This window comes from Ascaphus truei, chromosome 23, assembly GCF_040206685.1.
Source record: "Ascaphus truei isolate aAscTru1 chromosome 23, aAscTru1.hap1, whole genome shotgun sequence".
NCBI lineage: Eukaryota > Metazoa > Chordata > Amphibia > Anura > Ascaphidae > Ascaphus > Ascaphus truei.
This window is the reverse complement of record NC_134505.1, coordinates 3107761-3120504: the sequence shown is the minus strand read 5'-3', so window position 1 is coordinate 3120504 and position 12744 is coordinate 3107761. Positions and strand designations below refer to the sequence as shown.

The 12744-nt window shown below is 45.7% G+C and overlaps 1 protein-coding gene across 1 annotated transcript; it reads right to left on the bottom strand.

The window, feature by feature from the left end:
• Positions 1 to 6628: 6628 nt before the first annotated feature.
• On the bottom strand, positions 6629 to 12608 carry LOC142473072 (keratin, type I cytoskeletal 19-like). Its single transcript, XM_075580232.1, has 8 exons — positions 11963 to 12608; positions 10283 to 10365; positions 9577 to 9733; positions 9231 to 9392; positions 8628 to 8753; positions 7935 to 8155; positions 7280 to 7305; positions 6629 to 6854 (listed from the first exon to the last, which is right to left on the bottom strand). Exons 1-8 carry the CDS (start codon positions 12527 to 12529, stop codon positions 6826 to 6828), a joined length of 1371 nt encoding a protein of 456 aa, XP_075436347.1. The 5' UTR covers positions 12530 to 12608; the 3' UTR covers positions 6629 to 6825.
• Positions 12609 to 12744: the final 136 nt, after the last annotated feature.

Sequence of the window (12744 nt, the reverse complement as noted above, 5' to 3'; positions counted from 1 at the left end):
TGCCCAGTTTCCCCTGGTCTTATGAAGTCTTGATTTGTGTGTGAAGGAAGCAATGGGATAAGTTCACACTACTTGGTAGACCACTTTTGTAGCTGGGGGTTCAAAAGGCTGGCCCAATGGCTACTACTAAATTGTGCATGCAACAGTTAGTGATTGGCTATGTCATGTTAGTGCTTAACCAGCTTAGATAAATATAACTAATTAACTAGTGATAGATTAATTGAAGCATTCAAAAAGAGATGGAGAAACACTGCATTGTAGTAGCAGAGGAGGGAGAGGGAGTAGGGGGTATGATGCCTTTTATTGTACCAACAAGGAGTTGCTATGTCCCAAGCTTTGGAACCTCGAAAAAGCCGCGCCTGCTGCTGTTAGCAAATAATAATAATATTTGTGAAGGTAATGAGAATAATGCTCATGCTTCTCTTCCGATCACCAGCGGGGGCGCTAGCGTTTCACCCTGCCACACCCTGAAAGCAGCTTGTGTATGTGCTGAACGAAGCATTTAAAACATACTTGCTATGAAAATCCAGTCCTTAAGGCAACAGAAAGTTGGTTGAGAGAAAAAAAAATACAAAATAAAAAAGGTATTCCCCCCCCCCCCCCCGGAGCCAGGGACAGATTTTTTGTATGTGAGTGTAACAGAGCGGAGTTAGAAATGTATCACCATGTGTGAAAAGACAAGAAGGTGGCGAATGTAACAGGAGGATACTCAGAACACAGGGAAGCAGCGACATAACTACCATTTTTGGGCCGCCATGGAAACAAAATTTGAACGGCTCCCCCACCTCTCTCATCCGCCGCCCCCTCCCCTAATCTCCGCCCTTCGATCTCACTCAATCCCCGCTCCTCTTCCACACTCAATCCCTCCACCTTTCTCATCCAGCGCCCCCTTCTCTCAATCTCTCACCCTTCTATCTCACTCAATCCTCCTCCCTCCACACACCCCCCTCTCACACTGAGCCCCACTCCTTTTTACACTCAATCCCCCTCCTCTCACACTCAATCCTCCTCTCTTAATCTCCCCCTTCTATCTCACTCAATCCCCCCTCCTCTCACACTCAGTCCCCCTCCTCTCACACTCAATCACCCCTCCTCTTTCACACTCAATCCCCCCTCCTCTCACACTCAATCCCACCTCTCACTCAGTTCCCCTCCTCTCACACCCAACCCCCCTCTTCTAACACTCAATCCCCCTACTCTCACACTCCCTCCCCCTTCCTCTCACACTCAATCATCTCCTCCTCTCACACTCCATCCCCCCTCCTCTCACACTCAATTCCCTCCTCTCACACTCAATCCCCCTCATCTCACTCAATCCCCACTCCTCTCACACTCAATCCCCCTCCTCTCACACTCAATTCCCCCTCTCACACTCAATCCTCTCCTCCTCTCACACTCAATCCCCCCTCCTCTTTCACACTCAATCCCCCCTCTCACACTCAATTCCCCCTCCTCTCACACTCAATCACCCCTCCTCTCACACTAATCCACCCATCTCTCAAACTCAATCCCCACTCCTCTTTCACACTCAATCCCCCCTCCTCTCACACTCAATCCCTCCATCTCACACTCAATCCTCTCCTCTCACACTCCATCCCCCCTCCTCTCACACTCAATCCCCTCCTCTCACACTCAATCCCCCCCATCTCACTCTCAATCCCCACTCCTCTTTCACACTCAATCACCCCATCTCTCACCCTCAATCCTCCCTCCTCTCACACTCAATCCCCCCATCTCTCAAACTCAATCCCCACTCCTCTTTCACACTCAATCCCCCTCTCACACTCAATCCCCCTCCTCTCACACTCAATTCCCCCTCTCACACTCAATCCTCTCCTCCTCTCACACTCAATTCCCCCTCCTCTCACACTCAATCATCCCTCCTCTCACACTAATCCACCCATCTCTCAAACTCAATCCCCACTCCTCTTTCACACTCAATCCCCCCTCCTCTCACACTCAATCCTCTCCTCCTCTCACACTCAACCCCCTCTCCTCTTTCACACTCAATCCCCCTCCTCTCACACTCAATTCCCCCTCTCACACTCAATCCTCTCCTCCTCTCACACTCAATTCCCCCTCCTCTCACACTCAATCACCCCTCCTCTCACACGAATCCACCCATCTCTCAAACTCAATCCCCACTCCTCTTTCACACTCAATCCCCCCTCCTCTCACACTCAATCCCTCCCTCTCACACTCAATCCTCTCCTCCTCTCACACTCAACCCCCTCTCCTCTTTCACACTCAATCCCCCCTCACACTCAATTCCCCCTCCTCTCACACTAATCCACCCCTCCTCTCACACTCAACCACCCCTCCTCTAACACTCAATCACCCCCCCCCCCTCCCAGCCCCTCTCTGCTCTTCTATTACCCGACAAGGTGGGATCGTGGTAAAGGAAATACTTGGCTGACAAACACTTTCCCGGTCCCTGCTAAGAATCGCACATTTAAAATAAGATGAAGCATATTTTTTGTTTCCCTTATCTTGGAATGAGGGGCCTTTCTCTTATTTGTATCTGTACGGCTTCATATTCCGCTGGGGTTTATTTGCCTTTCTCTGGGCTCTATCTCACTATAAATATAGGTCATGAACTAATTACAGGTTTGTATCTACACCCCTTACTTATTATCATACCTACACAAGTCCTGTGTTGTTGGGATATTTAGGGGCCCTGTGTATGAAGGTAAAACTGGGGGAATTCCAGCACTGAGCCAGGGACACACAAAGCATTCTGCAAGACTATTGTGGCCACATGACCATTGCCCCAGCGGTCACCCAAAGGCTATTTGCACAGTTGTGCAGTGGAAGAGACCCTGGGTGGCCCTTTAGTACAGTGTGTGCAGCACCCGGTTCTGTACATAGCATGTTGCAGGCACAATGGATCCCTGCCCTGTACGCCTTACTGTTTCATATTGATTGTCCGAGGCACAGGGGGATCGATCTCATGGCGCAAGGAGAGCCGACAGTGGCATTCCAAGGCTGAGCTCAGACTGGCCTCTACGGCCGCGCGCTTGCGTGTGCGCCTCCGCCGCGCGCTCCGGCAGCCCAGCGATCTGTACTCAAACCGCAGGAGTCTGGCCGCGGCGTTTGGGGGGGGGGGCGTGACGAACACCTCACCTTTGTTGGCTGAACCATCTCACGTGTCGCGACTGCAGCCCCAAATGTCAATTTAGGTTGCGGCGGCAAAATGTCGCAGCGTCGACGCTGTGGTTTGCCGCCACAAGCAGTTTCTAGTGTGACAACTGTCATCCACTAGCCTCAGAGAGCGACGAACGTGCGCGCGCACGTTGGGTAGCATCCTGTCCGTTCGGGGTTCACCCACTTCTAGGCACGGCGGCTACTCCTTCACATTCATGATTGATGTATGTGTTTATTTGAACACCCACACGTCTCTCTGCACCACAGTGGGAGTTACGTGGAGATGGAACCAACACATCTCCTGCACAATCCTCTGACTGGGGTAGTTAAAAGTTCATGTGGAAGATGAAGCACACACATTCCTCGCATCTCACGTCACCCTGCTGCTCATTTAGCTGCTATTAGCCCATGTTTTGTAGGAGAGAAATGTTGGCTTCCATTGTTACGTCTCCTCCTAGGGGCGGCTAAGCGAGCGGCAAGCCAGGATCAGCAGGTCCTACTCTATGAGAAGAAGCACAACTCTAGCAGCATGTATATAGTGATATGTAGAGATAATGGCTCCTATTGGACGTGTATTGGGGACTCCGTTGTTTGTTGTAGTAGACTTGGGGTCACTTTCCCAGTGGAACTCCAGTTGACACAATGAAATATGTGCACATATGGTGCTGTGGGTCTGAGTTTTGGTCTTGCCAAGGTTGTGTGTGTCTAATTGTAATGTTCGACATACACAGTCTTAGTAAGCTCAAACCCCAAATCCACTACATTGTGTGTGTATGTATATATATATAAAATAATAAATATATATATATATACCATACTTTATATAAGTTATGGTGGGTGAAAAAGGCGACAAAAAAACCTCCACCATATAGCATATAGGAAATAAAAATATCCCTTGTGAGCACATTCACATAGACAGGTCTGCAACCCTGCATGTCATTTCCCATAATCCCTTGCTGCAGTGGGAGCATTGCATTCTAGGTGATAATGGTGAAAGGCAGGGTTGCAGACCTGTCTAAGGCTGGGGCCATAGAGGGGTGAGGGGTTCGGAGCCGCGCTGACGCTGAGGCTCGCCTGCTGAAATCTGCGCGATTTCATGCCCATGCAGGCGAGCCAGCGGGCGCGATCGGAGGCGGGGGGAGACTGAGGGAGGCGGGGCAGTGACGTCGCTGGGCCAATCGCCCGTGACACACCGACATCAACGTCACTGCGCCGTGACGTTGACGCTGCTCCGCGCTGATTGGATGTTTTCAGCCGACAGCGCGCTGATAAACAGCTTGGCTGTCGGCTGAAAAATCCAGCGCCTCCGCACGCCTGCGGACGCTCGCGTGAGCCCCCTCTCAAGGCATCCTCATTGAGGATGCAGGGTCTCAGCGCGGAGCGTCCGCACGGCTCAGCACGGCCTGTCCTTCTATGGACTCGGCCTAAGACATGTGAATGTGCTCACAAGTGATCTTTTTATTTGATTGATATATATATATTTGTGTAATTTGGCGTGCTATTGGGTTTGTGACCTTAAATATCTAACAAGAGACAAGCGCCCCAATGCCACATCCAACATGGCAAATGATATAGCACATTGATGTATTTTATCTACATTCTTTCTTCATAAATATGGGTTATTTAATTCAAAGGTTTGGCCCCAATATTTGAAGCCTGCGACAAGGCCACGGTGACCCCATTTCTGTAAGTCCTACACTACCAATATTATACGGTCTCATATATCTCTCCCGCCGCATAGAGAGACGCGGAAACCGAACGCGGCAGCACACGGCATGGGGTGCGTGACGTACACGCGGTGCCTGAAGGGTTACAATGTAAGAAGCACTATGTGTGCTGTGTGAGAGCTGCAGCGCAGTTATAACGGGTTAAAAAACAGGCGTGCCCTAATAATTATAGTGAGAGAAAAATAATCTATAAAGAAAGTTCAGGAAAACATACAGTATACACCACTTCCCATGCTTATCACAGCAGGAGAGGAAGAGATCTCTTAATAAGCTATTCATTCACATGGTATTTATTTATTAAAGGTGTTACCAGGAAGTAATACACTGAGAGTTACCTCTCGTTCTCACGTACGTCCTGGGCACAGAGTTATAACAACACACCGTCACATTAAATGAACACGAGGTTATACAGGCAATCCACAGACATTTCTGGGACCGAAAGAGTTGGAACATTGGGTTCAGGGGATAGAAGGGCGGGCGAGTTTCCACATGTGTGTTCCAGGACTCCCTGATGAAGTGACCACAAGGGGAATGACAGCAGTAAGTGTGCCTATGTCTAGTGCCACTGCCACACTCCTTGTACACTGACTTTACCCGGCATAACAAGATTACACGGAGGACCGCACTATGAATGTGCCTCACACACAAGCTGTGATTTAGCGTGATCGCTGCACGATGGCGCAGTGTTTGATGGGTGGACACACTGAAGTAATATTGATGTAACTTTGAAGGTGTTCGCACCGTACAATTAGATCAGGTATTTAGATCTTTCTGACCTTTGGCTAAGGATTTAGTCACCATTATATTCCGATCCATGCATGTTATTGGATATTATCTACAGGTTCTACATGTATTAACTTGGGAACTGGCCATTACCTACGATATTTTGGGATGACTGTTTTTTGGGGTAGAAGGTACATGTGAGTGCGTTTTATTAACCCTATATGCTTCATCCCTCCTCCTTTTTAGGAGACACCCATATATCTTCTGGTGTTCTGGTTTCTTTCTCCCACTTTTCCCGTTTTGGGTTGTATATGTATTGGGTTTTTGCCTCTCAGCACTGACTTTGAGCACCTCACGGTGTGGTTATATTTCTTTCACCCCATCCTTGTTGTTAGATTGGAATATTATAGCAGTTTGCAGAGGAGCGACGAGCTGAATGATATTGTGGGGAACACGCAGAGCTATTCCCAGTGCAGGATAACAAACCAGGCATAGTCCTCGTGGCTGTGTCCAGGTTTAATGAGGTTTCTTACAAGCCCCAAAGTCATGCATTGAACTATTGGAATAAACCACTAGGGGACATCACACACCTCTCTTTCAGTGCTAGTGTTACAGCTGACAATAAGGGGACTAAGACGCGTGTATTAACTAACTACGTATTGTGTGCATTATTCACGATCCCATCACCCAGTGACTGCAAAATGTTACAAGAGCCCCATCCCTGACTTTTTCTGATTTTTACTTAAAGATAAGGTTTTATTTGTAACTCCTCTGAACCCCTCCTAATACACAGACATCAGGGACACATACCTCTCACCCACTACTAATACACAGACATCAGTTATACATACCTCTCACCCCCTAATACACAGACATCAGTGAATGGGACACATATATCGTACCCCCTTCTAATACACAGATGTCACAGATAAAGAAATCTACCAACCTTCGGAGCTTTAACCTTTGTTCACAGCTACACGCTATTGGGTTTCTGTTTACCATTAAAAACACAATGAATTCTCGTGAAACAGGAGTTTACTTTGCAACAAGAAGAAGGTTTATTGAACACCAGAAGCCAGAAAAACACCTACAATCAGTGTCCTTGTCAGGTCACAAGGAGCATTGAGTAGTGATGGAAGGGGTTAGCAGGCAGCTAGGTCCCAGTACAGAGAAGGGTGTGTCACTTTGTCACACGCAGGGCCCAGGCTTTCCTTGTGTGTCAGACTCCCGATTAGCGGATCTTGTTAGTAGTGGTAGCTGCTGCGTAGAGAAAAAGACCAAGTATTAAATGATATAACAAATAGCTAAATGCTTAACAAACATAGATTTATGTAAAGCACCAATTCCCCAGATGCAAAATCTCTCATCTTATAAACTAGAGCAAAAAAATGTATTTACACAAAATACTAGTGAGAGCAACAGGAGTCTCTGCATTGCTAAATCTGGGGCACTTTTATGGAGAAAATGTCGAAGCCAGGAGATGTCGCAGGGCGGCCCCTTTCCAAATACAGAACATTTCGTCTAAACGGTGAGGCTCAACTTCTAAACCGTTCTAAAACATTCTATTTTAATATAAATAATTGATGGCGGTTTTTTACATCATTGGTAGTAATAGGACTTTTGATCAATGAAACCCCCTGTGCCTTAATGCAGACCACCAAAATGAACAGAGGGAACACACTTACTGGCTGTAGTAGCAGTGGTTGATGGCCTGTAAAAAAACAAAAAACAAAGAAAGTTTCAGTAGAATGTAATATATATAAATATTTATATAGGCAAGGATCAGGTGCCGCCTTCCTTCCTGGGTACCTGCTGCTTGTTGCTGTTGACCTGGCGCCTATGTTCACTGCCAGTTGTTAGCAGCAACTGTGTGCTGGTACCACTGAACTTGGGAGCTCCTAACACACCTTGGTAACCCACCCGTAATATCAATGAGCTGTCTTGGTGGTACCAATCTCTTATGCTTTAAGTAGGTGTCTTACATAAGGGAGTGAGGGGGCGCAGGTAAAGCTAAGTAGTATATACCACTGACTCTAACTAAGACACCTTATGCCCCCCCTCTGGTTTTGCAGCCAGGAGACTTTAGGAAATAGACCCCCTTATTCGGCCATACTTACTAAGCAATGCCGGAAGTTGACTTCTGCAGTAGCACTGCTTAGTAAAAATGGCCCTATATGTTTTTGACATTAATAAGTAAAACTCCCATACAATGTGTAGGGACGGGGTATTCTGAGCGCTGTTTTGACAGCTGAGTGGAGACTGATTCAGTGTATCGATGGTCTCCATCGCTGATATTTCATAGCAGATGCGGGCAGAAACTTCTCCTTCCCATTGACTCACTTGGTGTCCTGTGTATCCAGGAGCTCCTGGTATTTGGCGATCTCTTGCTCCAGGCGGCTCTTGATATCCAGGAGTAATTTGTATTCGCTGCTCTGGAGTTCCAGTTGATTCCTGATGTCGGACAGCTCGGTCTGCATCTTGGTGATGATGTCCTGGATCTGGGTCAGCTGTACGCAGTAACGTCCCTCGGTCTCAGCCAGGGAAGACTCTAATCCCGCTTTCTGTGTGGTACAGGATCAAGGATCAAGTTTAGGGATGGCATACATGTGCCTCCAATATATAAATATAAGAAGGGCATCGCTGTGGCCAATTCATTGTTTTAATGATAGTCATCTATATATCTTCAGTAATTATGTAATTGAAAGAGGCAGTGAACATGGTGCATTGTATAATGGTGCTAAGTATCTCTATGCACTTCACTTCCAACCACTGCATATACAGACCTTATGATATATAATCAGGGGTCATGGTATTATGGTAGTAGGTGCGCAGAGTACCATCATTTATTTTATTTACACACCTATGGCTTCTTTTAAAGGAATGTGTATTCATTTTAGAAAGACTTCCCTCCTTTCTGTTTTAATTGCACGAATATTGTACAAACTTTAGTAAAAAGAGCTTTGCCCCAACGCTTAACAAGTTCAGAATGTGTTTGAAGCCATTTTGACCCCAAACACCGGCAGATGGCCTCACCATGCTTAGCTGAGACTGCAGCTCTATCTCCAGGCCCTGGAGAGTCTGTCTGAGCGTGTTGATTTCTGATTTGGACGTTTGGACCTCCTGGGTGCCGACAATGACCTGTTGCTGCAGCTCCTTGGTCTGAGGAAAAACAAATTGAGAGCAGGTTGAGAAGAGGTCAGATTATTTATCCTAACGATGATTAAATTAGCACCTGCAGACGTTAAAGGATTAAGAGAGATCACACTGATTGTTTGGGAAACTTCAAAGAGACGTGCTAGCGGAAAGCACACAACATCTAGTCTGTTCATCTTGTTCCTGATGGTGTGTCATTCAATTTAAGGACCGAGAGCCTCAATTTCTTTTCAGAGCAGAAGAATAGAAATGTATGTATAAAATGATTTAAAGAAGAGAGAGGTTTAAGGGAAATTAGGAGATTTGATGCCATAGGCAGCCCGTGTTACAGCTACAGAAGGTGGAGAAGGAATTTCATAGAGAATTCAGCCATTGTGGTAGGACACTAATATTTTTCTCTCCTCCACTGTTGGCTTGTAGCGCATACAAGTCATAGAAGTAATTCACATTGAATGCTATGTAGTAGTCTCCCAGCCTGCTCACCTGAGATAGGAACCGTTCCTCAGCCTCCTTCTGGTACTTCTCTGCCAACTTCTCATAATCAGCCCTCATGTCAGCCAGGACCTTAGTCAAGTCTATCCCCGGAGCAGCATTCATCTCCACGTTGACACTACCGCTGACCTGGCTCTGCATTCCCTTCATTTCCTGAAGGGACAACAGTAAAACAGAACAGTCACTTACTGAGCATGAATGCCTGCATAGTCATACCATAAGGTCCAACACCAGGCAACTTTTAAGGAACTTGTAATACCTTTCATTAGGCTAGACTCTGCATTCATCTCTAATACCAGAAAACGTAAGTTCTGAATTCAAGGCTTGCCATTCTCACCTCCTCATGGTTCTTCTTGAGATAAGCCAATTCCTCGGTCAGACTCTCAATCTGGCCTTCCAGGTCAGACTTGGACAGGGTCAGCTCATCCAGGACCCTACGCAGGCCATTGATGTCGGCCTCCACACTCTGGCGAAGGGCCAGCTCATTTTCATACCTGTACCACAAGGCAAAAGTAAATAATACTCAAGAGGCACCAGGTGTTTATTGGTTTGCAGGAAATAGCATTCTAACCACTGGTGTCTGTCCTTCTAGGCAATGATTGCCAACTTTCTCTATTTATGGATACCAGTAAAGTTTTTATACTGTAAGGGAGGAGCTGTATGGTCAATATAGCACATATAAACGTACACTAAACATTGTGCTCTTAGTAGTACAGTATCATACCAAGGGTCTCACTTCAGCTCCCAGAATCCCTAGCTACTAAGTGAGAGGTTTAGTGTAGATCTATGAGTGAGTAAAGGCACAGAGTTGGGAGTCAGTGTATGCTCTCAATGCTATATAAAAAAAATATATATATTATTTTTCTTATGCCCAATGAAAATATTAATTTACCTAGGTTCATTCTCACCTGCACTACAGTAAATGCTTTATTCAATGTTGAAATGTGTACAAACGTGTTGTTATAATTGAAGAGCCCATATTGCATGACTAACGCTGGGTGACAGTGTTTGTGTTTATTATCATCATCTAAATTAAGACTTACTTGAGTTTGAAGTCATCAGTGGTCAGCCTCGTGTTATCAATGGCCAGAATCACAGTGTGATTGTCCAGCTGGGCAGCAATAATCTAGAAATAGGAGAAGGCACGGAGAGCAATGAATATAACTCCAGTTACATCATGTTACATAGCATTAGAACGTTGGCTCTTGGGGTGCAGGATACCGTTCACCTAATGTCTCTTCTTACAGTATGGTCGCTGCCTCAATACTCAGTAATTGTAGCATATAAAGCAGTACTATTGGTGTCCTACAGATGTGGTGACAGTGATCCCCAGTGGGAATACCAGAGTGGGTGCTGTTTACAAGAAGGGAACCCTTGTCACACCGTTTCCAATCCAAGCATGGACAACAATAGCAGTACTAATGATCTAAACGTGAAATAAGTTGACACTATTAGCACTTGTATTTCGTTCTTATACCGTGTGACATGACCCCATCCATGTATTTAATCCTTCTCTGCGTTCGGTATGCTGCTTCCCAACCATTATCCTTTAAACCCCATTATCCTTCACCCCAAGAAAATCTTGATCCCCCCCCCCCCTTTTTCTTTTGACTTGCCCCAAGTTCACCTCTTTTTATCAAGGAAGCTCCTTCAGGTAAATGTGATCTGCGCCTCGTTAGAAACACGCCAGAAGGCACAACTTTATAACCTGCCTCATTACTCCTCTTTGGAAAGAGCTCAGGCGCATCGCGGCTAAAGAGGACCACTTTCCAGCCGGTTATGCAATAACTAAAGCTGAAGACGTGTCAACTCCCGCTGATTCTCCGTAAGCGTTACTGACAGGTAAAATAAATAATTTGACAAGGTGTTTATGGGAAAAGCTAAACTGCCTTAGCCCATTTATTTCAGCTTAAAGCATGTTGCATCAGTACATTTATTTAAACAGGTTTGGACCCTAAGATACCAGCATGACGAAAAAATAATGCACATTATACATTGCGTGTAGTGTCATATTAACAGATTCCTTGCTTTTCTTGATTCAATGATGACCCAATTGTAAATAGCTATATATATATATATTCAGCACTATAGGAGTAGTTGTTTGAAGCATTGACTTCCCAGCCTATTGTAGCAGTTATTGGCATTCATGCTACAGTAGCTGTAGCCTTGGGATTGTATGCCCCTTTGTTTTCTGTATTAGCACTGGGCACAATGCACTAGGCTGCTGAGAACTGCAGAAGGGCGGGGGTTAACTGCCCCGAGCGCTGGGTTAAAATGCAGAGCTGAAAAGAAATCATGTTAGCTATGGCACTAAAAAGCCAAGCCTTATTAACCCCTTCACTACTGAAAAGGCAACTATGCATATATATATATATATATATATATATATATATATATATATCAAGCTTGCAGTACAACAAGTGTAGTGGTTACACAGATACATGAAAGTGTACAATAAGATTATATATATATATATATAAATATATATATATATATATATATATATATATATATATATATATATATATATACTATATGATACAGTAGATTAACTACTAGCGGTATAGAGGAAAGTCATTTTGCAACTTGAAGTTGGTGAGAAATGATAAAATAGCTGTGAACATGTAAGAGGATTATCAGTATTGCAGACTCTTTACATGTACGGACCTCGATGGTGAAAAGGTCACTGACAAGTAAACACTGCTCAGAATGGGCCAACCTACCTTGGCTTGGAGCTCCGCAATGGTCTTGTAGTAATGGCTGTAGTCGGCTGCCTTACTAACTGGACTCTGCTTTTCATACCACTCGCGGATCTTCTTCTCCAGTTCAGCGTTGGCCGCCTCCAAGGAGCGCACCTTATCGAGGTAGTTGGCCAGACGGTCATTCAGGTTCTGCATGGTCGCTTTCTCATTGCCAGACAAGAGACCCTCTCCGGATCCCATACCACCTCCTTGGCTAAAGCCATATCCAGCTCCTCCACCAGCCCCTCCACCAGCCCCTCCACCAAATCCAGTTCCACATGCTGCACCAAAGCTAGCTCCACCACCAAAGCCTGATCCTGCTCCACCGCCAAAGCCAGCATTGTAATCTCCCCCAGCACCTACATTACCATTGTAGCCACCATCAAAATCTTCCTCATAGCAACCACCTGCATTGCCACCATAAGCACCCCCTGCTCCACTTGAAGCATATTTTGAAAAGGACACCGAGTTCCTGCCTGCTGGCCCTCTTCCACCACCTTGAGACCCACTTGTTTGCTTGCAGGAAGAAGAGTTTTGATAGGAAGACATGTCTACAAGCAGTGAAGGATCCCAAAGGCAGAACTAGCAACTAACACAGGCTGTTCTAGTTCTGCAGTAATGTATCCTGCCCCCCTAGTCTCCTTATAAATCCTCTTCCCTGGGTGTCACCATTCAGAACCTAATTAATATTCTCAAAGTTGCTGTCAGAAGCGAAATTGGTGCTAATAATTGATTGATTAGAAACGTGGTTTTTTTTTTTCTTC

Bases quoted from the DNA above. Each gene is read 5' to 3' on its own strand.
- LOC142473072 (XM_075580232.1), bottom strand. From the start codon at position 12,529: ATGTCTTCCTATCAAAACTCTTCTTCCTGCAAGCAAACAAGTGGGTCT. The intron at 9,393-9,576 runs GTGAGAATGGCA...TTGTCCCTTCAG, and splicing joins TCAAGAAGAACCATGAGGAG to GAAATGAAGGGAATGCAGAG. The intron at 8,754-9,230 runs GTGAGCAGGCTG...GTTTTTCCTCAG, and splicing joins AGGAACGGTTCCTATCTCAG to ACCAAGGAGCTGCAGCAACA.